This window comes from Nicotiana sylvestris, chromosome 9 (assembly GCF_000393655.2).
Source record: "Nicotiana sylvestris chromosome 9, ASM39365v2, whole genome shotgun sequence".
NCBI lineage: Eukaryota > Viridiplantae > Streptophyta > Magnoliopsida > Solanales > Solanaceae > Nicotiana > Nicotiana sylvestris.
Genome location: NC_091065.1, coordinates 25,754,514 through 25,781,404, shown reverse-complemented (window position 1 = coordinate 25,781,404; position 26,891 = coordinate 25,754,514). Strand labels below are relative to the sequence as shown.

Genomic DNA, 26,891 nt, shown 5'->3' with positions numbered 1-26,891 from the left:
TAATCTAACCCCAAGTCAACTAATTAAGTGCAATTATCATTGACTTAGATCAATGTCCCCTCATTCGAAGTGTCTTTTCGCACGTAATAGTGACGGGAGAGTGATTTTATGGTGTGCCTCACATAACTGATATTAATTGTGTGAGACTTGTATAAAATTTTGGAACCATAAAGTTGTGATATAAAAAAAAGATCTCATACAATCACTATTAATTGGGTAAGACACAAAATAAAGTTTTTCGTGTCGGGATACCTCCATTCATGCACTTAAACAAGTCACAATTTCCCTTTTTAGGGGACATTTTTTTCCCTCACATCAATAAAGAGTGTGCTTGTGGCTTTAATTATTTGAACTTTGGCACAAAATTGCAAGAAATGGAGTGAAGGCGCTAAACCAAACAAGCCAATGCTGTGCTCATTTTCCCGAGCATCCTCTAAAATTCTTCACCCTCTGCTAAAACCCAACTCCAATAACTTCCATTGCAACTACCACAACTTCCCTCTCCAAAAATCCCCATTCGACATAGAAGACTCATTTTTAGCTTTGCTCAAAAAATGTTCGCACAAAAATCACATTTATCAAACCCATGGATTCATGCTACATCGTGCTTTAGATCAAGACAACTTCCTTTTAAGCCAATTCCTACATACATGTTCCTCCCTGGGCTTTGTCAATTATGCTTGTTCAGTTTTCACTTCGAACCCCAACCCAAACATTTATCTTTACAACACTATGATCAGTGTTTTCTCTAAACAACAATATTTATTAAAAGATGCAATTTTCCTTTATAAACAAGCTCGAGCCATTGGCTTATATCATGATACTTACTCTATCCCTTTTGTGTTGAATGCTGTAACTTGTCTTAGCACCGGCAGTCAAATTCACTGTGAGGCTATTATAACCGGATTGAATAATGACATACACGTGGCAAGCGCGGTTGTACGGATGTATTCTTCTTTTGGGTGCGTCTCGGATGCTCGTAAGGTGTTTGATGAAATGTGCAACAGAGATGTGGGATTGTGGAATGCCATTATAACGGCTTATGTTAGGGCTCGAGATATGGATACTGCGAAGTACTTGTTTGATAATATACCGGAGAAGAATGTTATTTCTTGGACTACCATAATTGCGGGGTATGCTCAGGTGAATCAATTTTCTCAAGCTATTGGTGTTTTCCGTGAAATGATGAGTGCAGAAGTTGGTGTCAAGCCTGATGAGGTAACAATGCTAGCTGTGCTTTCTGCTTGTGCCCACTTGGGTGAGCTTGAGTTGGGCGAATGGATCCATAGTTATATTATAAAACACAGGTTATGCAGAACTGTGCCTCTTAACAATGCCCTTATTGATATGTATGCAAAATCGGGGAATGTGAAGAAGGGAGTAAAATTGTTTGAGAGCATGGAAACAAGGAGTGTTGTTTCTTGGTCAACAATGATTTCTGCATTGGCTGTCAATGGGTATGGACGAGAAGCGCTTAACATGTTTTCTCGAATGGAAATGGTTGGAATTAGGCCGAACAGTATCACCTTAATAGCAGTACTATCTGCATGTAGCCATGCAGGTCTTGTGGAGGAGGGCAGATTGTATTTTAAGATAATGGAAGAAAAATATGGTATTAGTCCTGACATCAGACACTATGGTTGCATGGTCGATCTTTTAGGGCGTGCAGATTACCTCGACGAGGCTGTAAACCTGATTAAAACGATGCCCTTTGAAGCAAATGCAGTGATTTGGGGATCACTTCTTGCTGCAGCCAAGAAGCAAAGTCATGTTGAACTTGGGGAGCAAGCACTGCAGCATCTAACTGAAGTGGAACCACGTAACAGTGGGAATTATTCCCTTGTGTCCAATACATATGCTGCTCTTGGTAGGTGGAGTGAAGCTAGGGTAGCAAGAAAGATCATGAGGGACACAGGTGTCAAAAAGTTGCCAGGCGGTAGCTTCATCAAGGTGAAAAACAGAGTTTATTACTTCTATTCAGGAGACAGATCACATTCTCAATGCGAGAGGATATACAGAATTCTATCGCAATTGAATAAGGTATCAAAGACGGTATTGAATGAGGATTGGGGATATGAAGAGCTGCTTGATGCTGATAACCTTTACGAGGATCACTTGTAAGCTAAGTTGCTTGGACTCTTCACTTTTGGTGCTGCACCCATTTCGACACGGTGTGGGTGTGGGTGTGAGATCCGTATTCGGATCTGATAAGCCGATTTTGGATAATTTGACCAAAATCGGCGGAGAAATTCAGGAAAGATACCATGATTTTTTAAATCAAAACAAAAGCTAGGGTGAAATTGAAGAAATTGGAATACCTTGTAAATCTCCTCCTCGGATTCTCCTCTTGATCAATGTTTTCTGCTTCTCGGAATACCTTGTAAGTTTTTCACATAATATCTCATAATTTAGACATACTTTTATAACTCTATTTTTAGATATTTGAATTATTTTTAGCCGAATCCCGTTACCCATATCCGTATCCCCGAATCTTAAAATTTAGACCGTGAAAGATTATGGAGGATATTCATCAATTTGAGGAGAATATTGTGGGTTATGCCAAGAAGAATACCTGAAGTTTTAACATGTTGGAACAGAGAAGGCAACCTATCCAGTCATAACGATAGATAGAAGTTTGTCCCAGCTTGCATCTTGTGGACAATCCAAGAAAAAAGAAATCAAAGATGCTTTGAAGATAGATACAGTAACATTCAAAAGATGAAAATGAAATGTTTAGTTCTTTCTTATTTTTGGTGTAAAGGAGAATATTTAGAAGATCATGAATCTATTTTTGATGTTTTAGAATCCTTATGAGAAGACAAAGGATTAGGAGTGTCTTTTCTTTTTAGGCCTCCTTGTAATTATAGGTGACTTCACAGCTTTTGTATAGTCTTTTATTTATATATAATATGTTACCTTTTCAAAAAAGAAAAATAATGGTCCGATCTCTAGATACCCACTCGTATCGGACAACCATACCCGAGTCCGAGCAACTTAGCTTATAAAACAAGGGGTAGAATTTTGTATAGCTAGATAGACTGTTTCAAGGACCATTAGCTTCAGAAGATAGATCAATGTATAGCAGCTTTAAGTGTACCTAGACGTGAAGTAGAACTTTAAAAGAACACAATTTAAGATCTTCTTAGCACTTTATATTAAATAGTAAAGAATGTATTATGCAAATGCGGGCATACCAGGATAGATAAGATAAGAAATGAAGATATTCAGGACAAGGTGAGAGCGGCCCACATGGAGGACAAAATGTGGGAAGCGAGACTAAGATGGTTTGGGCGTGTGTAGAAGAGAAGCACAGATACCCCAGTAAGGAGGTGTGAGAGGTTAGCTTTGGTGGGTCAAAGGAGAGGTAGAAGTAGGCCAAAGATATATTGGGGAGAGGTGATTAGGCAGGACATGACGTTGCTTTAGCTTGCAGAGGACATGACCCTCGATAGGAGGGTGAGGAGGTCTAGAATTAGGGTAGAAGCTTACTACGTAGTCGAGCATTTTTCTTTTCCATACCAGTAGTATTAGTGTTAGTCTTGTATTTTCTTATTCTTAAATTTCTATTACTACATGTTTCTTTCGCTTCGGTTTTCTTACTATCTTGTTGTTGTTACTGCTTCCTTTTTCATCTTTCCGTGAGCCGGGGGTCTATCGGAAACTGCCTGTCTACCTTCTCAAGGTAGGGGTAAGGTCTGCGCACACACTACCCTCCCCAGATCCCACATGTGGATTACACTTGGTTTGTTGTTGTTGCTGTTGTTGTTGTATGCAGATGTGATTAATACCAATATATTTTCCTGTTCGGTTCCAACCCCCACTTTGAATCTTGTGTTGGTGACTGGTACCCGATTGACCAAGAGATGATATATCATGCTTAAAGGATAACAAATTAGCTTTTTTTTTTTTTTTTTTTTTGAATTATGTTTCAGCTAGTTGTTGAATTTTTTTGTTTAGTGTGGCAGTAAGTCCTGCTAGATGCCTTTTATGAGCTCTTAAAGTGAATTTTCCCTCTAAATCCTGTGAAGCTGTTGTCCATGGGAGCTCCCTTTTCTGTTTCCATACTATTACTGCTGTGGAATTTATACTTTATGATTTAAATGATCTATAAACGATCTTGCATTTTCTTTCTGGAAAACTGGAAAAGGTTCAAATTTGCTGCTAAATATCGACTTACAGTTAACTTTGCTCTCCATTAGAAGTTGGCAACAAAAATACCCTCGCTGTTACCCTATCGTTTTGTATTTGCCCCTTTTCTCCCGCATAGCAAAGCCCTCATTGATTCACCATTGTCCATGTCAGGCGTCAGCTGATTCATGGATAATACACGTAATTTAAGAGCCAGTTCAGTGGATACATGGAAAAATAGGAAATGAAAAGTAACTTGTAGCACTTTTTGAGAGTGAATAATGGATTTTCTCCCATCTCTGCTTTTGCTTACAATCCTCCATTGAAGAATCTCCCATAAATAAAGCTTTCTTTTGGGAAATACTCTAGTACAGCTCAAAGAACCCCAAGAATATCAAACTAAATCATTTTGCTCCTATCCCTCTTTACCACCTTTAATTGGTACTCTGCAGATTTAGTAACCCATCCATCTGAAATGACCCACATACCATGCTGAGGAGCAGACGATAAAGATTAGAGAGCCCGAGACAAGTGATACCTTCACTGGAGAATGGGTTCAAAATGTCGATGCTCCATATGCCAACACGACCTGTTTGCGGTCCACGAGCACCAAAATTGTGCGAAGCACACAAGACCTGATTGACTACTTGAAGTGGAGGTGGAAGCTTAATGGTTGTAAGCTGCCCATTTTCAACTTTTTCAGTTTTTGGATATGGTCAGGAACAAGTAATTGGCACTTCTCGATGAATCAGTTAGAAGAAACCAGATGCAGTCCTTGATATGTCTCTTCAGTTCTTGTTAATTTTGCTTATAGTTTTTCGTTTTCTTTTGGATGCACACAACCTGCTGATATATGTTAATTACTGCTTCTGCAATGTTATAGTGTACCTAAGTTTCATACTTATTAAAAAATAATTTACCTTAGTTTCGTGAAGCTCTAGTTTGGATTAGCTAGTTGGATGCACTTAGCTTGTTTCTGAATGCATAATTAAGGGTTAATAGAAGATTTTGTCTACCTCAGGCTACGCTTATTCAAGTTTAAGGTGAAATTTCATGTAAGACAGCATTGATGGGTCAACATGTATTTTTCCATGTCCTCGCACGTGGCAATAATACAGCTCCAGCATAGATCAAACTGGACAGCTAAAGCTATGTTACAGAATAGGGGTGTATTGGGTAACGGCAAGGGGTTTTTGTTGCCAACTTCTAATAGATGATATAATTTAAAAAAAGTCAATAGTTGAGGGGAAAACTTGGACTTTTCCTTTTCTTTAGTGTATTTGATACTTAAGAGTACTAACACAAACTAGTAAGGTGCATCTTGGACAACATCTAGGTGTTCCAAAGAGTTGAATTTACTATTAAACATCTTGGGATCAAATATTTGGTACATGTACATATTGACCTTTCACCCTGATTTGGAGAATCATGAGAATTGAGATGGCACTTAAAAGAACCACCACACATACAGACATGTTATTTCTTGTTCCCTTCCATATTGAATTCCTGCATTATCAACAGTTTGAGTTGGGGAATGAGATTCTAACCTCACAGTTGCCTCGCCGCCAGCCCGCCAATGGGCATCTCTTTTTTCCCCCTTACTTTTTTATAACCGAGAAATCTCTGAGTGCCAGTGTTGCACTACTGTAGCCTCAAAGTTGCCTAGCAGCCGATGGGCATCTCTCTGGCTCTTCATTAACTACATCACAGAGTTTTTGAACGGCGAACTCACACGTGCATCAGGTCTTGGCATGTGATAAGCAGGTTGATTAGAGAGCCAGAGCATAGAAGAAGTCATGCCCAAGACCTAGGCTTGCAAAACCCAATGCGACAAGAATGCTGCTAAATAAGATTTGTACTTTTGGTTTCAAAAGGTTAACGAACCCTGTTGCAGATGCAATTTAAGAAAATCATAAGACAAAAAGAAAAACAAAGAAGAAAATCATAAGACTGAACATAAACTTAGTTTACGCTGAAGATAAAAACACAAGAAGGCAATGGTCTCCTCCTCTTGTTTATTGCAAAAAGACTCATACTAACTGGATGAACAAGTAAAGATGGGATCTCAAAGTCTTACCTCTGGTTCTGGTGTTGTTAAGTAATTTGGGATCAAGGTAATAATCTATTTGATTTGCTTTGCAAATGGACAAAGCACTAGGAGATCTGAGCCCATAGTGGCAGGGCTTTATTCCTCCTGTAAAGCATCCTGAGACATGCATCTTCTCGAAGTTACTTTCTTCTTCCATTTTAAGAATTTGTTCATAGTTTGGTTTCTTCTTTGAACTAGAGGGACTCTCTATCAGGCCTATGCTAAGGCTGTTGACTGTAGATGCTGACATATTATATCTTTCTTGATATGCAATGTCTGGCATAGTCAGTTTAAGATCATTAAAATTGTCAGGTGCACTAAAATTGCTGCATTCACTGACCTCAGTTGTTGAATCAAATACTTGACCTTGTGTTCCATTCATGGTTATTTCATCAATATTGCAGGCTGGAGGTGCAGGATATGACTTCTCATAATTCATAAAGTGCTTCGAAATTGCATGAGACTCATTAGCTTCTGCTTCTAACTCGGAGCTCAAATCCATATGATTCTCCATATCAGCTGATTTTGCATCTTGATGGTTCACGATTCTTTTTCTCAAACCCTTACCTGGGACCTGTTCATCATGTAAATCCTGTGCCACCCTGCCTCTGGCCCTTGCTTTCTTCTCTGGAATTGGTATCGCAAGAATTCTTTTGTTCTTATGAGTGCACCTATTTGTATTTGATGCATACTTGTGAAGTTGAAGCCAATTATCAACCTTTGAGTGGTTTTGGGTCGATACTCTTTCCGTTGTATTTGCATGGTTCTCCCTGCTGGGTCTCAGATTAAACTTTTTATGCTTTGAATCTCTTTCTGGTAAATCTTGTTTTGTAAAAACTGCCACCTTTATGTCACTATCAGATGTGTCATGGCTGAATTCTGTCTCATTATCTGCACTGAATTTCGTATTTGGACCGACAAGGCAGCTAATTCTGGAAATACTGCTCTCTGAATAACATTCTGATGTTCCTTCTATGGGAAAAGCCACAGACTTGGCACAGTGGGAGGATCTTTTTCCTTTTCTAGGAGGAAGCAATGCTCTACTTTTTAAGGCTTGGATTTCTACTCCAGCATTTCCTGATTTACTTCGGCTACAAACAGTAGGCCTCATAAATCTGGGAAAGTCTGCTAAATGGTTAGCTGTGACTCTATCTTTTAGAAATCTCATGTTAGAGCCTAGCCCCTCAATGCATACATCTGAGAGATCCGCTAGTTCAGTTGAAGAGGCTGATATCACTATAAGCTTTCCTAGTTTCTCGTTCAGCTTTTTGATTTGTTGTGTTACATCATTGCGGTTGTTCTCAATTTGCTTCATCTTCTGCAGCAGATTATTTATTGCAAGTTCCTTTTCTTCCTTCACTTCCTGTAATTCCAAATGTCACATTTGCTTATAAATATGGAGAAGCACTGATGGGAGAGCAGGAGGTAAAAAGCCAAATTCTTATCTTTTGGACAAACAGGCCTAACTTATGCCTTTGTCATGGCATGTCATGTATAAAGATTATACTAGGTATACCAGGAAATTCCTCTTGCGCTCATGTCATGAGCGTATATATTCTTCTAGTTTCCTTCTTGAAGCATTAAACATTATTGTAGTAATACATAAAAAAAACATCAAAATATCTTTAACTGAGATTATATAATCACTAACTTTGCTGAGAAGTTGTTAAATGGTTTCTAGTTTTGTTCTGAATTCTGATTAGCTTCTTTTACTCCATATCATTCACCATTGTTTCCCTGTTTCTCCACAACTTAACTCGCAAGGAATATTTACAGGCCTAGTGCCTTTTCCTCTTATGTTTATGCAACACTTTCGAATAATGCAGGTCCATCCGATCTAAAAGCTCAAGCTATTAGTGACTTTGCAACTTTACTTTCTTATAATGCCAAGTGAAAGTGCTTATAGTTCAACTATAACTTGGTGTTGCTCATCTCGACCAACATTACCCCCTAACATCTGTACCTAGCAACCTGTTCCATTTCTGTCAAATTTTTCATTACACCTTACCTAAAAGTTCCATTGATCTTAGGATAGAAGAGAACTTAGCCCAGATAAAAGGGGGTATATTGGACACATATTATGAGCAAATAAGCATCTCCCCTCTCCAGCAGTTTAAGTATTAGTTAAGTGATTTCATCCTATCTGTCCAAGCGTTGATGGACAAAGTTACCTGGTACCTATGTTGGTGGGAGATAGCAGGTACTCGGTTGAATTAATCGAGGTGCACACAATCTGTCTAGGACACCACGGTTATAAAAGAAAAGTATAAGACCAAGTGGAGCCAAATGTACTGACAGTAAGCATATGGATCATGAAGATTTTGGTCTATGCTCTTCCGTGTTGGAACTTTAAATCATTAAACAATCTTATTTATATTGATGCCATTAATGATGGGTCATCAATGGCCTAGATTTCGCATTCCTAATAAGGCTGTTTGTGTGTGTGATATTTCAGCAAGTATATTTTGTGTTGAAGCAGATGTTCACCATTTCAACATTTCCATTGTTTTTTGTCAGTCAGGACGTTATTTTGAACTAGTCATAAACAATCAATTACATGACAGGAGATGAAAAGAGATATGTTGTATGTAATAATAATGTGAAGAAGTTGCGTTGATTCCAATATTAGGCTCAGTTGATTGTTTCAGTGACTTACTGATGATTCTTCATTTCTTAGTTGAATCCTTTTAACTCGTGTTGCAAAATTTAATGTACACAATGTCTCGCACAAATCTTCATCTTGGGGACTGACATGAACAAGCATTAGTGTTTTCGAATCATCACCTGGATATTAAGAAAACACATTACTTTGGCATAATTGATGTGATATATATCATAAAAAAGAGTGAAGACGTGAAATCTGCAGTTGTCTAGATTTTGCATGCTTGGTAATTAAATGGAAATTGTCCATGAGAATGTGACGAACAAGTAAAGAGGAATTTGGATTTCTCTCTCTACTTTCAAGCTCTCAGGCACACTCCCCGAGGAGCCTGGGAACAATGAATCTTAGGTTTCCATGAACACCATTAGAAAGCCCTCAAAATTCCGACCACTCCACTGAAATTTTTCCGACGAAGAAGCTGCCCCGCCCCGCCACGCGCGGCACTTTCCGGCGACCCAGTTGCCACGCGCCGGTCGCGTGAGCCCTTTCAAAAAAATTTTTTTGGACAGCTTCCTCTACTGATAATTCCGACCAGATCTGTACAATTTTTTCATATTTCCGACGATTTTTATTTTTTCCGGGGAGCGGGGAACCTTTGTTTAGTCCAGATTTCAGTTTCAGTTTCTTTTACCTCAACAGCTCAACTGTAATAACCATCAAACACTCCTTATAATTTCCATAACCTGAGCAGCTGGGTTGTACAATATGGGAGACAACCGAATTTATTTCAATGCAAGATTCAAATCTTTTGACATCACCAGATGGAATTCCAACAAAGATGTATGGTTCGAATGGGTGGAGAGAAGCCGCAGCATGATGAGACGTTCATCCATGGGCAGAAAGGCAATGGAATGGATTTGTTGTGTACTTAAAGAAGCGTCGACAGATCAAATGAATTTAATAAAGCGATGGAAGTACAAGGAACATATGACAAAACATTTCTGTACCAGGAAATTCAACGTTCATGGAAGATATATGAGCATTCTGACACTGAAGGGAGAAGGGAGGTCTGTTATTATAATTCCAGAGTTAGCTTTGAATGCAGGTTGGAAAGACATAGCAACTAAGATAGAAAGATTCATACATCAGACCCCCAAAATGAATCCCACAGTCCCACCTAGAATCACTGTGGACAACTATCCTTATGTCAAAGCAATCAAGGAGAGTAAATGACAATCCAATACCTTTCGAGAGGCAAAGGTCAGCATAAACAATAGAGATATCTCTGTTGTGGAACCGACAGGTAGCGAGGATTCTGGTTTACTAAAAAGATGCATTGTCGGCTTTTTGGGAAAGAAATCAATGAGAGACCCACTTTAGCAGACATAAGGCGATGGGCTAGTGCTTCATGGAACAAAGCATATGGAGTAAACATGTATGAAATGACAGGCAACATGTTTCTTTTTGAATTTCCAAACAGATTCATAGCAGAGCAGATTTTGCAAGGAGACTGGAGATGGAAAAAGTTCAAGCTTCATCTGGAATGGTGGAATCATACTGTTGGATGCATTCCAAACTCACAAATTGCGGAAACATGCTGGATTAGAGCCATGAGGATTCCTTTACATCTATGGTCACAAAAGATCTTCAAAGAAATAGGAGATCTCTGTGGGGGATGAATAGCTACTGAAGAAGAAACTGATCTCAAAAATCATCTTAAGTGGGCAAGAATTAAAATTGTTGGTGATGGCAGAAAGATTCCCAATGAGGTTGGGATTGAAAGAGACGGTATCAAATTTTTCATCCCAATCTGGGTTGAAAGACAGGCAAGATTTGAGCTGAAGATGCAAGAAAACGAACAATGCTTTGAAGCAGAGAGATATTTGAACAATCAAGTGAGATGCACCATATTGCAAAACACTGATAAAGGAAAGGCAAGTGTGCAACTTACACATGGTTTGAGTTCGATAAATCGGAGCAGTAAAGTGACAAACAACGAGTTGAAATCCTATGACTCCGATTTGGCTGCACAAGTCATTTTTAATGATCTCTCGTGTGAGTTTTCTGATGATATTAGGCTGAAGCCTTCAGGGGATCCAATCTCCAATGCAAACCTTGAAAGTATGCCAAGGCAACACTTAACAGTTGCAGTCAGCCAGAAGGTGGAGCAGAGATAGCAAGACTGGAATAGAAGGCAGGGGAGCAGATCATAAACACAAATATGGGGGAAGATCAAGCTGGAAGTGCTTTGGAACAACTAAAACACTTTAGCTCTATCCAAGATTGGGAAATCGAGGAGGTGACTCCTATAGCAGTTCAGCAACACAACCCATTAATGGATAAAGACATGGATGCAACACTATGGGTCCATCAAAATATGATCAAATTGGGGAAAATGTTTGGAGTAGATTTTCAAGGACATGAAGAAGAAGCATTGGAGTTGTTAATGCAAATTGACATTTGCAGACAAGTTAGAAGGGTGGAGACAGAGTTGGAGGTGAAGAAACAAAGGTTCAAAGGTTCAAAGGAATTAAAAGGATTAACTTCGTTTGATGTCAAATTCAAGAGTGACAGGTAAAAGAGTAGGGGAAGAGATTTATCAATCATTTCAATATGAAGATCAAAGTAATTTCCTGGAATGTAAGGGGATTAAACGACAAGAAGAAAAGGGAGATCATAAAAAGTCAAGTGCAGAACTGGAGGGCAGACATTATATGCATGCAAGAGACAAAAGTGGAGGGGGAGATCAAGGAAATAGTCAATCAAATATGGGGTGGTAGATGGGTGAGGTATGCAAGTTTAGAAGCTAGCAGCACGAGGAGGGGATTTTGTTATTATGGGATTGCAGAGTATGGAAAGGGGAGGTGTTACAGACTGGTGCATACACTTTGACTTGCAAGTTCGAGGCTCTTTTACAGAATTTTCAATGTCACATAACAGGAGTGTATGCCCCAAATTGTAGAATAGAAAGGAAAATAGTATGGAGAGAAATTGGTGCAGTGAGGGGATTGATGGAAAGTCCTTGGGCGGTTTGTGGTGATTTTAACGTTACAAGGTACCCTTCTAAAAAACGGGAATGTTCAAGGAGGTCCAGAGCGATGGTGGAATTCTCGGATTTTATAGAAGATATGGAGTTGATAGATCTTCGACTTGAAGGAGGCTACTATACTTGGTTCAAAGGGGACAATCATACAACCGCTTCAAGAATTGATAGATTTCTCATTTCAGAAGAATGAGATGAAAGCTTCAGAAACATCAAGCAAACTATCCAACAAAGGCTGATTTCTGACCATTCACCTGTGGCTCTATACTGTGGTGCTTGGGAACAAGCTAAATCATACTTTAAGTTTGAAAATTGGTGGCTGAATGTGGATGGTTTTGATGACAGAATTAGAGACTTGGTGGACATCTTTTGAATTCTTTGGAAGACCAGATTACATTTTAGCTTGCAAGTTAAAAGCTCTCAAGGGCAAGCTAAAAGAATGGGGCAGAAGTTGTAAAGGTAATTTGGGATTGCAAAAATCAAAATTGCTGAGTCAACTCGCAGGTTTTGAGGCAACACAACAACTAAGAGCGTTGACAGAGTAGGAATCAGTGAGGAAAGCAGCTACTCTAATGGAGATTGAGGAACAACTCAAGAATGAAGAAAGTGCATGGAGACAGAAATCAAGAGCTCTTAGTAAGGTAAGGTTTAACCCGGTTAGTGTTGCCTTGGTTCTATGCCTTTGGAAAGATATCCACACGGCTATGAGATTATATACCCTCATGAGACTTTGCCGGCAGCTACACCATGAATCCGTTACACGAGGCTGCCATCATAAGGCAATGTGCGGCGCAGAGGAGTGATTATATAGCCAAGGCATATGGGTAACAATACCGGTGCTATTGTCCCCCTTATTTGTATTTTTCCTAATTGTTGTATTTTCCTTTTCTTTTTATTAATAAAATCTAGCCCTAGGCGCTTGCCTAGCGGATTGACTAAAAAAAAAAGAGCTCTGTGGCTCAAAGAAGGGGACAGGAATACAAAATTTTTCCATCGTACTGCCAATGCACACAAGAGAAACAACAACATTGATCAACTATCGATTCGACATGAAGTAGTCGAGGATCCAGACAGAATAGAGAACGAGATCATTGAATTCTACAAGGGGTTATACACAGAACCTGAAGAGTGGAGACCAACGGTCAATTTCGAAAATAGCCCAAGAATTTCTGAATCAGAGAGGGAATCTTTACAGAGTATCTTTGAGGAACAAGACGTTTTGAGCTGTCTGAAGATTTGTGCAAGTGACAAGGCCCCAGGTCCGGATGGATACACAATGGGTTTTTTCATAAAGTGTTGGGACATTTTGAAGGAAGACATCATGGAGGCCTTCAACAACTTCCATTCTCAGGAGATGTTTGAGAAAAGCTTCAATGCAACATATATAGCTTTGATTCCAAAGAAGACAGGTGCGAAAGAATTGAGAGATTTCAGACCGATCAGTCTGATAGGGAGCTTCTACAAACTGCTCTCAAAAGTCTTGACTGAAAGACTTAAGAGGGTGGTAGGGAAAATTGTCGATGCTCAACAAATGACTTTCATCAAAGGAAGACAAATAATAGATGCAGTGTTGATTGCCAACGAAGCTGTGGATTCAAGAATAAAAAAGAAAGAACCTGGAATCTTATGCAAATTAGATATTGAGAAGGCCTATGATCATGTAAATTGGAACTTCCTACTCAGAATGTTAGAACTAATGGGTTTTGGGCAGAAATGGAATAGATGGATGAAATTTTGCATATCTACTGTAACATTCTCCATTCTCATAAATGGATCTCCTAAAGGTTTTTTCCATTCACACAGAGGTCTAAGACAAGGTGATCCTTTATCTCCCTTTCTAATCATTATAGCCATGGAAGGATTGAACAACATGATCAAAACGGCTAAAGTCAGTGGATGGGTTAAAGGTTTTGAGGTAAACAGGAGTGGGACAAACAATCTAGAGATCACACATCTCCAATATGCTGATGATACTCTAGTCTTCTGTGACGCTGAAAAGGAACAACTTAGATTCCTAAGGATCATTTTGGTCTTATTTGAGGGAGTCTCAGGATTACACATCAACTGGAGAAAGAGCAATATTTTCCCCATTAATGAAGTTAATAACATGGAGCAACTGACACAGATATTGGGAGGAGAAGTTGGGTCCCTACCAACTGTTTACCTTGGGATGCCTCTTGGTGCAAGATCCAAACCAAAAGAGATCTGGAATTCAGTCATAGAAAAGTGTGAGAAGAAGTTGTCAAAATGGAAATCGCAATACCTATCATTGGGGGCAGGCTAGTTCTAATCAACTCAGTATTAGACTCACTTCCTACTTATATGATGTCTTTGTTCCCAATTCCAGCCGGCATTTTACAGAGATTGGACAAACTACGAAGATCATTCCTTTGGCAAGGTAATAAGGAGAAAAAGGTCTTCCATTTAGTTAAATGGAAGACACTCACAATGGCTAAAAAACAAGGTGGTTTAGGAATAAGGAATTTGAAGAATCAAAGCAAGGCGCTTAGAATGAAATGGTTATGGAAGTACTCTCAAGAACCCCAATCTTTATGGGGCAAAGTGATCAAAGCTAAGTATGGTGAGGAAAATAACTGGGTGTCAAAAAAAGTTAGAACATCATATGGAGTAAGTGTGTGGAAATCCATCAAAAAACTTTGGCCTATAATGAAGAACCACTCCTCCATAAGAGTGAACAACTGAAGGAACACATCATTCTGGAATGATAATTGGTTAGGACACGGAAGCTTAAAGGAAAGATACCCCGATATGTTTGGTTTAGCACAAAACCAGCATAGGACAGTAGCTGATATGAGGAGTCATCAAGGATGGGAAATCGCTCTCAAGACAGTTGAATGACTGAGAGATAACAAGATTAGCTGACCTTTACAAAAAGCTGGAAACATTTAAAGGATTACAGGAAAGTTTTGATTCACTTTGCTGGCAGAGGCACAACAGAGGGGTTTACCGGGTGAAGGATGCATATAAGATTCTGAATCATAATAATCAACAGGTAGACCCATGGCCTTGGAAACATATATGGAAAACAAAAATTCCATACAAGGTAGCATGCTTCACTTGGCTACTAGCAAAGGAGGCGGTATTAACCCAGGATTATCTCATAAAAAGGGGAATTTCTCTATGTTCAAGATGTTTTCTATGTGGGGAAAATGCTGAAACTGTCACCCATTTATTTCTACATTGCAAGATTACAGACCAACTATGGAAAATCTTTATTAGTCTTAGGGTTATTTCATGGTCAATGCCATACAGGCTTAAAGATGTTCTTTATAGCTGGGAAGAAGCTGGAGCTGAAGCAACTAGTAGAGATAGATGGAGGATTGTACCGGCTTGTATATGGTGGACAGTTTGGAGGGAAAGGAACGCTAGATGTTTTGAAGATAGAAGCAATCCAGTGCAGAAGATCAAACTCAATTGTATTCTTCTTTTTTGTTTTTCGTGTAGACAGATTTACACAGAAGATACATTGACAATCGTAGACATACTAGGATCTTGCTAGGTCTCAAATCAGAACATCTACTAATCCTCTTCATGTAAATTTGGTTTTCAGTGCAACCTATGTACTGTTGTTTTTAATATATACAATAGTTACCAATTCAAAAAAAAGAATGTGACGAACAAGCATAACTTCTAAATGCTGGTACGGAAAGTATTTGTTGACAGTTCCAATAAGTATGAAAAATATTCAACAGGAAAAATTTTCTAAAATCTTATTCAGTTCAACTTACTAGAATAGCCAGGAACTTCAAAGAAATTGGAGTGTTTTGTTTCCACATGTTATACATCTCCCAATGGTGCTTTAACACTGATTGGTGCTGGTCCAGAGGTCTCCCTTATTTGGTTCATGTTATTGGTTGCTGCTTCTGATATGAAATAGAAGACTAACAAGAAAATATATAATATGTATGTACAAGCATCTCAATCCCTTCATCCTCTAATATTGAAAGTTGAGTATCCTGATAAAAGACTTTCCCTTAAGTTTCCTTACTCCCTTTCCATCTTACAAGCTGTACTTACAGCTTGATTTGACTGAGAAAAAGGTGTGGTTTACAGATTTTTTGATTTATTTGTTTATGTAGGTGAGGAGTGGTGTCACATTCCAAGCCTTTGCTTAACCCTATTGTTTTAATCCACATTGTGAAATTCTTTAAGCTAACTAAATGTCTAAAACAGCTGGCAAAATCGCATATCACTGAAAATATCAGTTATCACTTCTTCTTTATTTCATTTCTAATTCATCTCTCTCTCTCTCTCTGTTTCTGGAATCTGCTTTTCCTTGTAGTGTTTACCTCATCTATTCAGAATGAAAGCCTCCACTTACCCTTTTGTCTTTTGCAGGTTAAGACAATAAAATTTATTACTGGACACTCAAATGGTTTAGCTATGCAGATTTCGAATAGATGTGTCTGACTCACCACTTATGAGAATGATGTCCACAAGAAAGGCCAGTAGATTGATTAAACACTCCCATAAAGTAAGTCTTCCTCATGCTTCCTATGTGACTGTATACTAGTAAGAAGCCAATTGTGAACATCTGCATACTCTTCAATGTGCTTTACTTCAGAGGAGACTACATGATGTCGTTCTTGTTTTAGTCCATGAATGCAGGAAATTTTTGGGGTCGAATTAAAGTAGGTCTCCTGTTTCAGTTTGACACTCATTAAACAGCTTAATAATGCAAATCTAGTTACATCCCGCTCCTTGAATAACATAATCTAACCCACTTCATTTGAATTCTTAGCGTTCCTTCACTTTAGTGTACCACCTACTCTATCAAAGTTCACAGACTGTAGGTAAGCTGTGGACAATATACGAATGCTTTACCACAGCATAATGGTTATTTTTATTTATATATCTGTTTATTTTGGTCTGGAACAGTTATCTATCCATGTTCCATTTCTTATTCATCTAATTATCGTTAACAGGAAGGAGAAAGTGCTTAGGCAGAGGGCCCCCTGACTTATATGCATTGTCTGGGAGCAGTTCAAGGCTAAACATATGGGTTTGGACCTATTAATGTGATGAGCCCTCAATCGATCAATAGTTGTTCCTCCTTCATCACCCAAATCTCCTATTTATGCATGAACATTAGCAAAGGTATATCACTGGAATTTTAGCATTTAACCTTACCACAACAGAACAGTTTTACCCTCACTTGTTTAAACAGCCTAACCGACAAACCATGCAGCCTTTATAGTAGCAACCAGTAAAAATTTGCATCAGGACTTGCCGGAGAGGCCATTGGCACCTGCTTATTACTTATTAACCTCTCCCTCTGTTTACCATTAGAGTGTTTTTTGGGTTATTTCATCCTAAGTTGCTACTATAAGCATAACCAGATATGCAGCGCAGTAATTCTTGTTCTGTTTTTGCTGATGAAGAACTCAAACGAGAATTTTATATTCAGCCTTCAAGATCCGCTACTTGAAGAAACCAATGTGTAAGGTAGTGTACATCCATTTCAGTTTCATCTATAATGCCAATTTGCAGATCACATGATAATGAACATGCAAAATAACTTAGGGCTCTTAGCATAAGTCAAGCAGTCTGTCAAATGAACATTCAGTTAAGACACATACTTACCTAGGGAATCTTTAAGAACTTGTGTCAGCTTGCTATTCCTGTAAACAGTGAACACTCGGATCAGGATTAGTTTTGAGTTAATGATGAAACTTCTATGATTAAGCGCCACCTTCAGCAATTACTGAATCTATCAGCTTGGATTCTCATTCAATTGATTCCTTGAGTCAGGAATAGGTATCTAATACCATGTTTGTTGACTTACCTGTAAGGAATGTGGCGCCTTTTACTTTGGAGAGCGTGGATGACATCTCCGAGGGAAGAAAGTGAAAGATTAATTGCTTTTCCTTCTTCAAATCTTCTCCCCAGTGCTTTTGTTTTTAGGACACGTTCACTTCCTCCAAGGTCGATCATCCACAGTTTGTTTGTTAACCTTCTCCGTTCGCTGGCACTTAAACTGGAAACTGATATGCGAATCATGCTGTATGGAGCGGACAGAGAATCTATTTAGATTTTTTTGTAATTGATGTAATTTGTTCATTGATGGCATCAAGAAGATGCAGTAGTACAAAAGATAATACAACAAAAAAATTGAGTCAGCTCTAATACAACAAAAGGCTAATCTAAGACCAAGGTGCTGACAATGTTCAAGAAGTTAAGAATCTATTTAGAGTTTAGAAACCTTTGCGATTTGCAATCTAGATTTTTTAGAGTTATCTTCCAACACCTGGAGCAAATTCAAGATAGCCACATAGACATATCTTTATCAGGTTCATTTTATCAGTCATTTAGCTGGCCTTAAAACGAATTAAATACCTTTCTACTTAACATTTTTGTATCAAAATGAATTGATTTACCAGTGAGATCTGCTTGATGTTCGGTTGGAATTTGTTGAAGCAGTGGATCTGAAACCACATCCTAACTTGTACAGTCTCATGGCTTGGTTGAAGTCATTTACTTGGATGGTCACAAGGTTTTCAATCTCGATTTCTCCATTGGGATGTGTTTGAATTGAGAGACTGCATGTAGAAAAGTTGCTTTAAATGAGAAAGCTCTAACCTCTCCTCGAAAGTAGGAAGTGGATGAAAATTTAAGTATTGATCATCAATTAACCTGATCGTTCATAGTAAATGTGTATCTGATCATCTGAGGTTTCGATATATGAACATGGTCTGGAACATTTTCTTAGTGAGCATTTATGAAAACCTGCCATTCTGAATGGCTCAACTTCATGTTTTAATAGTATCAGATTAGGTAACTGAAACATTTTCTAAGATGTCTATGCATGTGGATTCATTCAAGTTATCAATAAATAAGCATAAGATCATTCTGGAGTTCTTATTGTATCATTACTTGCTGAACAGGACCAGGCCATCAAAATAGATAGTTCAATCAGAAAAGCATGCAAGCTGTGCAACCTTACAGCAGATTACCAGGTTAGTTCTGTGACTTACCATGGTGGTAAAGGGAACATTGACTTTGTTGTCTGACTATGAGGAATGAGGAGATCTTTTAGATATCCCATGTATATTTCCAGCATACTGAAGCTGAAGAGGAATGCATGGTTACTGTCTGCTGCATGCTTAAAGAGTGCCTCAATCGCACGGGGCACAACCCCTGGAAGCTCCTCCGTGCCTTCCTGGCAGGTATAGTTACCAAAATCATCATACTTAGAAAATGCAACAGTATGCTTTCTGAAATTTTATACTGGACTCTCTAGATATCACTTGTTAATTTTCCTCTCCGTTTCTCATTTAACTTTGTGCTAGAAGTTGAGTAAAATCCTAAGGGGTTTTCCGTGTATGGTTTGGTTATACAGAGATTATAATGCATGGATTGTTTATGTGTGGAAAATAATTTAGACATTCTTATCTGATGAATAACAGTCCAGGGATTGCTATATGTTGAATACTAGTACATAGCTTGTGACATAGGGATTGCCTAGTTTATAAGGGTATTTTTGTTTTCAGATACTTTTATCCATGTATTCTAATTCTACCTTCTATCTATATATAAATTAATATATAGATTCCCGTATAAGTTATATCATAGTTTCTAATACGACATATGGTTTCCGAGATTAAGCTCCACATAGCTTTGCAGAGTTCACTACCGAAACCAAACGCTCTATTAGTCATACAGAGATTGTATCAGTTATGTAGGAGTATATACAGAGAAACAAACGCAGTAGAAGTAATACATAATTTTATGTGGAGATTACTTTTCTTATACTTCATACTTATATAATTTTATGTGGAGATTAACTTTTCTTATACTTCTAAATGGCCTCGGTGTTTAATAATTCTAGCAGATAAACTGCACTCCGAATAATGAGCATGCAATAATTTTTGTATATCATGAGTGCCATTTTATGGCAGAATGCTTTTTCATATCGGCTGAAATGATCTGCTTTGCATGCTAAATCAGAAGTCAATCAAAGCATAGGTAGTTGAACATACCATCGTGAATGTTTTCCCTGTTCCCGTCTGCCCATAAGCAAATATGCATGCGTTATAGCCATCCAGAGCAGACTTAATTATTGGTTCAATTTCTGAAAAGACCTCACCTGCCGTAGCAAAGAAACAATCAGGTTTGTATTTCTCCAGTTAGTCGTTGAACCAGAAAAGTTATCGACGTAATATATAAAAATTTAAGAATCAATTCCTTTTTTTTTTAAAATCTGATTGTGTTAAATTCCATATCTTCAAAGTTTCGTTATTCTTAAAATCAAGAAATGTAGTCTGTTCCTGGATTAATGCATGAAAACGAAAACAATATTTGCTCATTCTTTTAAAAATAGAAATGAGTAATAGCTTACTAAGTTAGCTTTTTGAATCCAATAGGAATATAAGAAAAAAGTTTTTTTTTTTCAAAGATCATCCTTTATACCGAGATTAACATTAATCAGTCGATCTTTGTCATCAAAATTGGGTGTATCCTTCCTAGCTAGGGAGTTAAATTCTCCGTCAGTCGCTAAGGTACTTGACTATTTTTGTTAATTCTCTTGCCTCCTATTTGTTGTGGGAGAGAATTCTTGAATCCACATCTTGACTCTACCCAGGACTTATATTATCCGAATACATCATTATCTTATGAATAAGGTCGCGTTTCTGCCTAATACTGGATTCTAACCAATGAGGGCTAAAGTAACATAAGGTTGTGGCTTCTTCTTGAGAATGTGCGTGAACTGTGATTGAGGGTATAACACTTCCTCCAAAATATGCCTATCAGTAGGAAATGGATTTTTGGTGGCTGAAACTATCTCTGTTTCATCTCCCTATCAGAAAAATTGCACTTGATTGAGGGTTGATGGCACACAATGGTTAAAATGTAATGGGCGGGCTTACCATCCACTATGAAGAGCAATATGCTTGTGGCTTTGGATCCTAAAATAATGCTGTCCGCGGGACTCCCTTTGTTGGTGAAGCCTCCCAAACCAAGTCGACCATATTGCAAATGGTAAAGATGTGATCAAAGTTGTTCCCTTAGTTTCTTAAGAATGTTCATAGAGGTGAGAGTTAGGATTGCTTCTTTGGCCAGATGACATGGCTAAGTGAATTCTCGTTGAAATGTGCTTTGGCATATAACGGTTTCAAGTGTCCGATCATTTTAAAGATTACTTCTCAAAATTGATGGATTTTGGTCCTTTATGCCCTCGACCAGGTGTACCTATTCTACTCATTGGTACATGCATCTACTAAAAATCATCAAATTTAACCATAATTTCATGAGGAGTATCTCACAAGTTCGATAGAGGCCCCATACCCCATCCTACCCCTGCTATTCTTGATAGTGATAATAGTTTATTATAATTTATTGAAAGTCAATTTTTGCATAATGTTGGAGTTGGTGAACAATTAAACCATGAATATATGAATGCTCTTTATGGTAATGGTAATCCAACTATTGATGAAAATGATGATGAAGAAATAGATTTTGATGAAACACAACCGGATGATGATACACCTACTAGTCCTGCTCCTGAAGTTAACCCAACTGATGATAATCTAAATGATGCCCCGTTTGACCCTCATGTTACTACTCATGTTTTTTTTAGACAACATTCTAAACGGACAGAAACATCTGTTGTTTGGCCACTTTTTACTCAATTAAGAGAAAAAAATAAGGCTAGGTATAAAACTTGTGGCAAAGAGTTAGCTTTTAAATATGTTGGAGGTCGGGGGGACGGGAAGTGGGGCGAGAAGTTTGACTAGATACATATTGCTACACCCTCAAAATAAAGTTAAATATCTTCGTAAGAAAGCTTTGGCCGAGGGGACAAGTGTACCTAGTCAGGCTGACCTTAGTACCGGGTCAAATCAATTTCAACCGGGAATTAACACTGTTACCAGTGATATTTTATATTATGATCCCAAAAAAAAATCGGAAAGAATTGGCAAAAATGGTTAATGTTATAGTTTTCCTTCTAACCCTCACTTTGTCCATTATATTAGAAAATTTTAGAATCCTACTTATAAAAGTTTTCCTCGCACAACCGTAAAGAGAGATATTTATAAATATAAACATGAATATGAACAATATTTGCGCTATTTATTTACTCATATAAATTGCCGTGTTGCTATTACAACTGATATTGGTACAAGTGATAATGACTGTGATTACCTTACTGACCTTAACACTGTTACCGGTGATATTTTATATTATGATCCAAAAAAAAATCGGAAAGAATTGGCAAAAATGGTTACTGTTATGTGCTTACCCTATAGTTTTCCTTCTAACCCTCACTTTGTCCATTATATTAGAAAATTTTAGAATCCTACTTATAAAGATTTTCCTCGCACAACCGTAAAGAGAGATATTTATAAATATAAACATGAATATGAACAATATTTGCGCTATTTATTTACTCATATAAATTGTCGTGTTGCTATTATAACTGATATTGGTAGAAGTGGTAATGACTGTGATTACCTTACTGTTACCAGTCATTGGATTGATGAGGAAGGGATAATGCAAAAGCACATTATTGCTTATAGAATAATTAATTAACATCACACATGACAGTTTATTGATGGCACAGTTACAGATATTTGTAGATATTTTTGCATTATTAATAAAATCATGTCAATTTCAATGGATAATGCTACTAGCAACACAAATGATGTAGCTTTGCTCACCACTACACTAAGTCTTGCATTTAGTAACATTTTTCATGTTAGATGTACTTGTCATATTTACCATTTAATTGTGGGTGATAGTATGAGAATTTTAAATATTGAAATTGAAAAGGTTAAAATGACTCTTAACTGACTTTTTTATTCAAACCGTAGAAGTAGACTTAGAGAATATTTTAAAAGATGCGATAAATTTGGCCTAAGAGAAAGAAAGGTTCCTAAAGCTTGTCCAACTAGATGGAATTACATGTATGAAAGTTTAGTTGTTGCATATGAATATAGAAACCCCATAAACTCAACGTTTAATGCTCATGTAAGTGATGATGATGAGCACCTTACAAATGCAGATTGGGCTAATGTTAAAATATTTGTAGATTTTTTCGAAAAATTTCATTACAAAACAATTTTCTGGGCAATATTATCCTACTATTTCTAACTGTTTAGTTTATATTGCAAAATTTGCAAATTTGTTTGCTCGTTTTTTAGAGGGTGGGGAAATTTATGAACTTGCTATTGATTCTATGAGAAAAAAGTTTAAAAAATACTTTTTTCCCTATTCCCCCTATTTATGGTGTTGCTGCCTTGTCAAATCCTAGTATGAAATTAGGAGGTTCTCAATTTTGGTATGAAACTGTTTATAATGGTTTAACACTTGAAGGAGAGGAGTTGTCTAAACTTCCGGAAGCAATAGCCTCAATTAAAATAAATGCACAAACTATTTATAATGCTTATCAAGTTGCATTAGATCAGGCTAGACCAAATGGTTCAACTCCTTCTTCTTCCGATTCTCAATCATCTAAAAGAACTGAGGGAGTAAGATCACTTAGTGTTTGGGCCGGGTCCAGGGATCCTCAAGGTTCTACTACTACTGATTTTTCACAACTAAATGACCTTGAGTTTATTTGTCACAGGGAATTAATGAAGTGAATCCCGACGGCTCCTTTAATATTTTGGAATGGTGAAAGGACAAAGAAAAACACTTTCCGATTCTTTCAAGGATGGCCCGAGACATTTTAACTATTCAAGCTTCAACAGTGGCATCGGAGAGCACTTTCAGTCAAGCAAGACTTCAACTTGGTGATTATAGAGCGTCTATGAGGGAGAGCTTGGAAAAATCAGTACTTTTCAGAGATTGGATCCGTTTGGAAAGAAGAAATTTTGGACTTGCTGAATCACAACCAGAGGTAGACGAAGCTTACGAAGAAATGCTAGCTGAACTCGCGGAGGATTCTGCTTCGCCCCGAAGCGGTGATGACCAAGCTTCTTTTCCGCCATCACCAACGGCAATTCCTCTAGACCTTAATGGATTTATGAAGTTTGTAAGAGATACCATGTAGATTTTTTAGAAAAATTAGTATGTATTATGTAACTTGTATTTTGGCACATCTTGATTAGTTTCTTTTTCTTCTCAATGGTGGTATTAGCACCTTGTTGTGCTCATTCCATAGGGGGAAGAAGGAGGGAGGGAGGGGAAGACTAAGAAAGATATTGCCATTTTTTTAATGCTATAATAAAATTATAACGCATTGCTTTGAATATATCTTTACAATATTTTTGTCTTTATATTTGAATTAAAAATTTAGGTCACAATTCTATAATATAATTTACAAGGAATTGCCTTAGATATTTTTATTACCATTTTTTTTCTAACTTCTATAAAAATTTTTAAAAAAAGAAAGTATCCGTTGGGCCCACTTGGGCCTACTTAGGTCCGGGACCAGCCCACTTAGCCTAGGACCATTAGTTCGTGGGCCCAGTCCCGGACTGGTTCCTACAAAAAGTCCGCTAAGCCCGGGCCCTCGAAGCCCGTTTAAGTTGGGACTGGGCTCACTTAAGACCGGCCCACGAAGCCCACTTAGGCCCGGGCCCGGCTCACATGCCAGCCTTACTCTAATCCTTTCGGTGTTTGATTTTCTTATTCTTGGTAATATAGAAATTTCAAGAAATTTAATGACAAAGTCATGGAGTTCATGGTTCAATAATTAAGAAACCAAGGAAAAATTATGGAGTTTCACCCGTAAAAGTTCTAAACTTCAACATAGTATATTGGAGTTCTAAACTTTTAAGTGAAACTCCAGTACACAGTAATCACAGTTTTATCTGTAGGGAATTTTCGAATTCCAACATAACGTGCTAAAGTTTCACTTAAAAAATCTTCGAAATCCAGTAGTCGTTCTTGGAGTTCTTCCATATCTTAGGAGTCCAAATTCGTGTGAAAGAAGTGAATAAATAGTAATTAACTTTTTAAATATCGATTAAACTCAATAGCAGGGGTTAAAAGCGGTTATTTTCCTATTTCTCCCTTGTTGGTGTTGGTGTTAGGTTACTAATTTAAATTTAAGATCATTTGGGATAAATTTAGATAGTTGGATGGAAATTAAAATGGCAGATCAAAGAACACTGTACTGTTTATTTGCAACACAGTGTTGACTACTTTAAGGTGGAGGTATTATAGTCTCACTTTATTTTATTAAAGATAAACAGGGTCAGTTCCGCACAACTATAACCAGGGACAAATGTTAATTACAACGTGAAAGTATCACTTTCGTGCAAATCTCCCCAAGCCCTTTGGTCAACTACCCAACCTAAAAAATGAAAGAGGTCACAGTTTAGTTCCAAGTATCAAAATTTTAAATTTATTGGTTTGCTTATCACTATAGATTAGACAGACTTCCTTACTTTCTATTTAAGTATGTAATTAGACTAAATAATTACATTAATAATAAATAAATAAATAAATAAATAAGAAGATAGACAGAGAGTACCTTGTGAGGAAGAAGGATGGAAAACCTTGTCAAAACTATATATTTTGGACTTATGGTCTGCCAAATTTATGAGCACCTCATTTGATCCCAAAGCTGCAACTGGCTGTTTAGTGGCAATGCTAATGGGTCTTATCCGACAAAATACACGAATATTCCCTGTCAGGAGTAATGTTTCATAATAAAGATTTAATTAATATATTTGACAATATAATTTTTTTAATAAAATTGCTGTACGAAGCATTAATGGAGGGAAAGATTGAGCTATACCTTTCAAGTCCAGGAGCTCATTGAGAACTTGCCTCCTCTGGATGTTCAGTTTCTTAATACAAGCATCTAAGACTGCAAGTTCATCTGAGATGTTGTATATGCACAATATTAAAATAATTCATCAGAGAATGATTTAGATTTTAAAGAGAACAACTTTTGTTATAGAATTATAATTGTAACCATACATGACTTTGTTGAGACATACTTATAATTAAGTGTACTCTTCCTAACAATTTTAAAATTTTAAATAAGATGATCTCACATTATTTATAACGGTGTCATGTAAATCAAGAGGATTATGAATTTAAGGTATGTGTTTGAATTATTAAAAAAAAAAAACAGACTCATACGTTTTCAAACACAGTATAATTAACTAAAAGTATGCTCTCTAGCTCTGACCAATATGAAATAATCACACACCTCTATATGTAGAACTTACCCTTAATCTTTGAAATGGTAGCGTTTGGGTCATCATTATTGCTACTATTTTCGCATGTCCTATTACCACCTACCAGTACTTCCTGTTTCTCTGCTTTTCTTTCTTCTTCTTCTTCTTGATCATCTTCCACACAATCAGATGGCTGTGGCTGCAGGGTCTTGATTATGCCACGAACTGAATCCACCCAATTACAAGTTAGGTGCGTCTTCATTCCCATCAGAGAATGAATTGATTCACTAAGAGAATCAAAGGATCTCTCAGAATGCTCCATGCTTTTCATATTTCCGGGGGATCACGACTAATAGAAGTGCGCGCTGTGGAAGAAATTAGGCACTAAACTGAGATTTAGTAGTCTTATCACTTAGGACAGTCACATTTCAATAATCAATTTATTGGAAGACTTGTTGAAGAGCTTAGTGCGACCGAGCAAAGGGATAAATTCTTTCAATGGTTGAGTTTGCTTATCAGCCTCCTCATTACTCTATACATCAACAAAATAATAATTCTAAAGACTGCTCCTAAAGCCATCTCCATGTGCGAGCATTAAGAGATTCTACATTTATTTCAGGTGTCAATAATATTCATGCTTGGATTTTGGCTTCTTGACAAAAAAACAAACTTAAATGTACGAGTAGACTAGGAGACAGAACTTGACAAGACACATTACTGCTTTCATAATGTGACAGAGAAAGAGAGAAGCTAGTTATGTTGGTTGAGACTATAAGGACGGGAGTCGGGCCCCCCTTTTCTTTTTGGGTTAACAAAAATTCATTTATTGAGAGAAAGCTAGTGTGGACCCATTCATTAGGCCATAGGTTCCCCTCATTTCCTAAATACGTAAAGACAACCTCTTTAATTGGTACCTGTCATTCTATTATTATT

General features: G+C 37.5%; 2 protein-coding genes across 5 annotated transcripts; one reads left to right on the top strand and one right to left on the bottom strand.

The window, feature by feature from the left end:
* Positions 1-264: 264 nt before the first annotated feature.
* Positions 265-18,856, top strand: LOC104240499 (pentatricopeptide repeat-containing protein At5g56310). 4 transcript variants are annotated; one of them, XM_009795356.2, is made up of 3 exons: positions 265-2,380; positions 16,222-16,357; positions 18,768-18,850. In XM_009795356.2, exon 1 carries the CDS (start codon positions 406-408, stop codon positions 2,119-2,121), a length of 1,716 nt encoding a protein of 571 aa, XP_009793658.1. In that variant the 5' UTR covers positions 265-405; the 3' UTR covers positions 2,122-2,380; positions 16,222-16,357; positions 18,768-18,850. The 4 variants fall into 4 exon arrangements, 3 of the variants coding, with proteins under 3 accessions (XP_009793658.1, XP_009793655.1, XP_009793660.1); XM_009795353.2 differs by lacking the exon at positions 18,768-18,850 and adding an exon at positions 16,809-16,899; XR_011402355.1 differs by lacking the exons at positions 265-2,380; positions 16,222-16,357 and adding exons at positions 16,888-16,980; positions 17,265-17,328 and having other exon boundaries at positions 18,768-18,856.
* On the bottom strand, positions 5,466-26,682 carry LOC104240498 (kinesin-like protein KIN-14T). The gene is made up of 11 exons (XM_009795350.2): positions 26,010-26,682; positions 25,571-25,654; positions 25,304-25,459; positions 19,863-19,969; positions 18,858-19,042; positions 18,261-18,422; positions 17,669-17,884; positions 17,467-17,504; positions 8,874-9,001; positions 6,206-7,580; positions 5,466-6,013 (listed from the first exon to the last, which is right to left on the bottom strand). The coding sequence occupies exons 1-11, from the start codon at positions 26,287-26,289 to the stop codon at positions 5,898-5,900; spliced, it is 2,847 nt and encodes a 948-aa protein (XP_009793652.1). The 5' UTR covers positions 26,290-26,682; the 3' UTR covers positions 5,466-5,897.
* Between the last annotated feature and the right edge of the window lie 209 nt (positions 26,683-26,891).

Coding starts and splice junctions, on each gene's coding strand:
- LOC104240498 (XM_009795350.2), bottom strand. CDS start 26,289: ATGAAAAGCATGGAGCATTCTGAGAGATCCTTTGATTCTCTTAGTGAA. Junction 9,002..17,466: donor AGTTCTTAAAGATTCCCTAG/GTAAGTATGTGT, acceptor CTTAATATCCAG/GTGATGATTCGAAAACACTA. Junction 7,581..8,873: donor TAAGAAATGAAGAATCATCA/GTAAGTCACTGA, acceptor TTGGAATTACAG/GAAGTGAAGGAAGAAAAGGA.
- LOC104240499 (XM_009795356.2), top strand. CDS start 406: ATGCTGTGCTCATTTTCCCGAGCATCCTCTAAAATTCTTCACCCTCTG.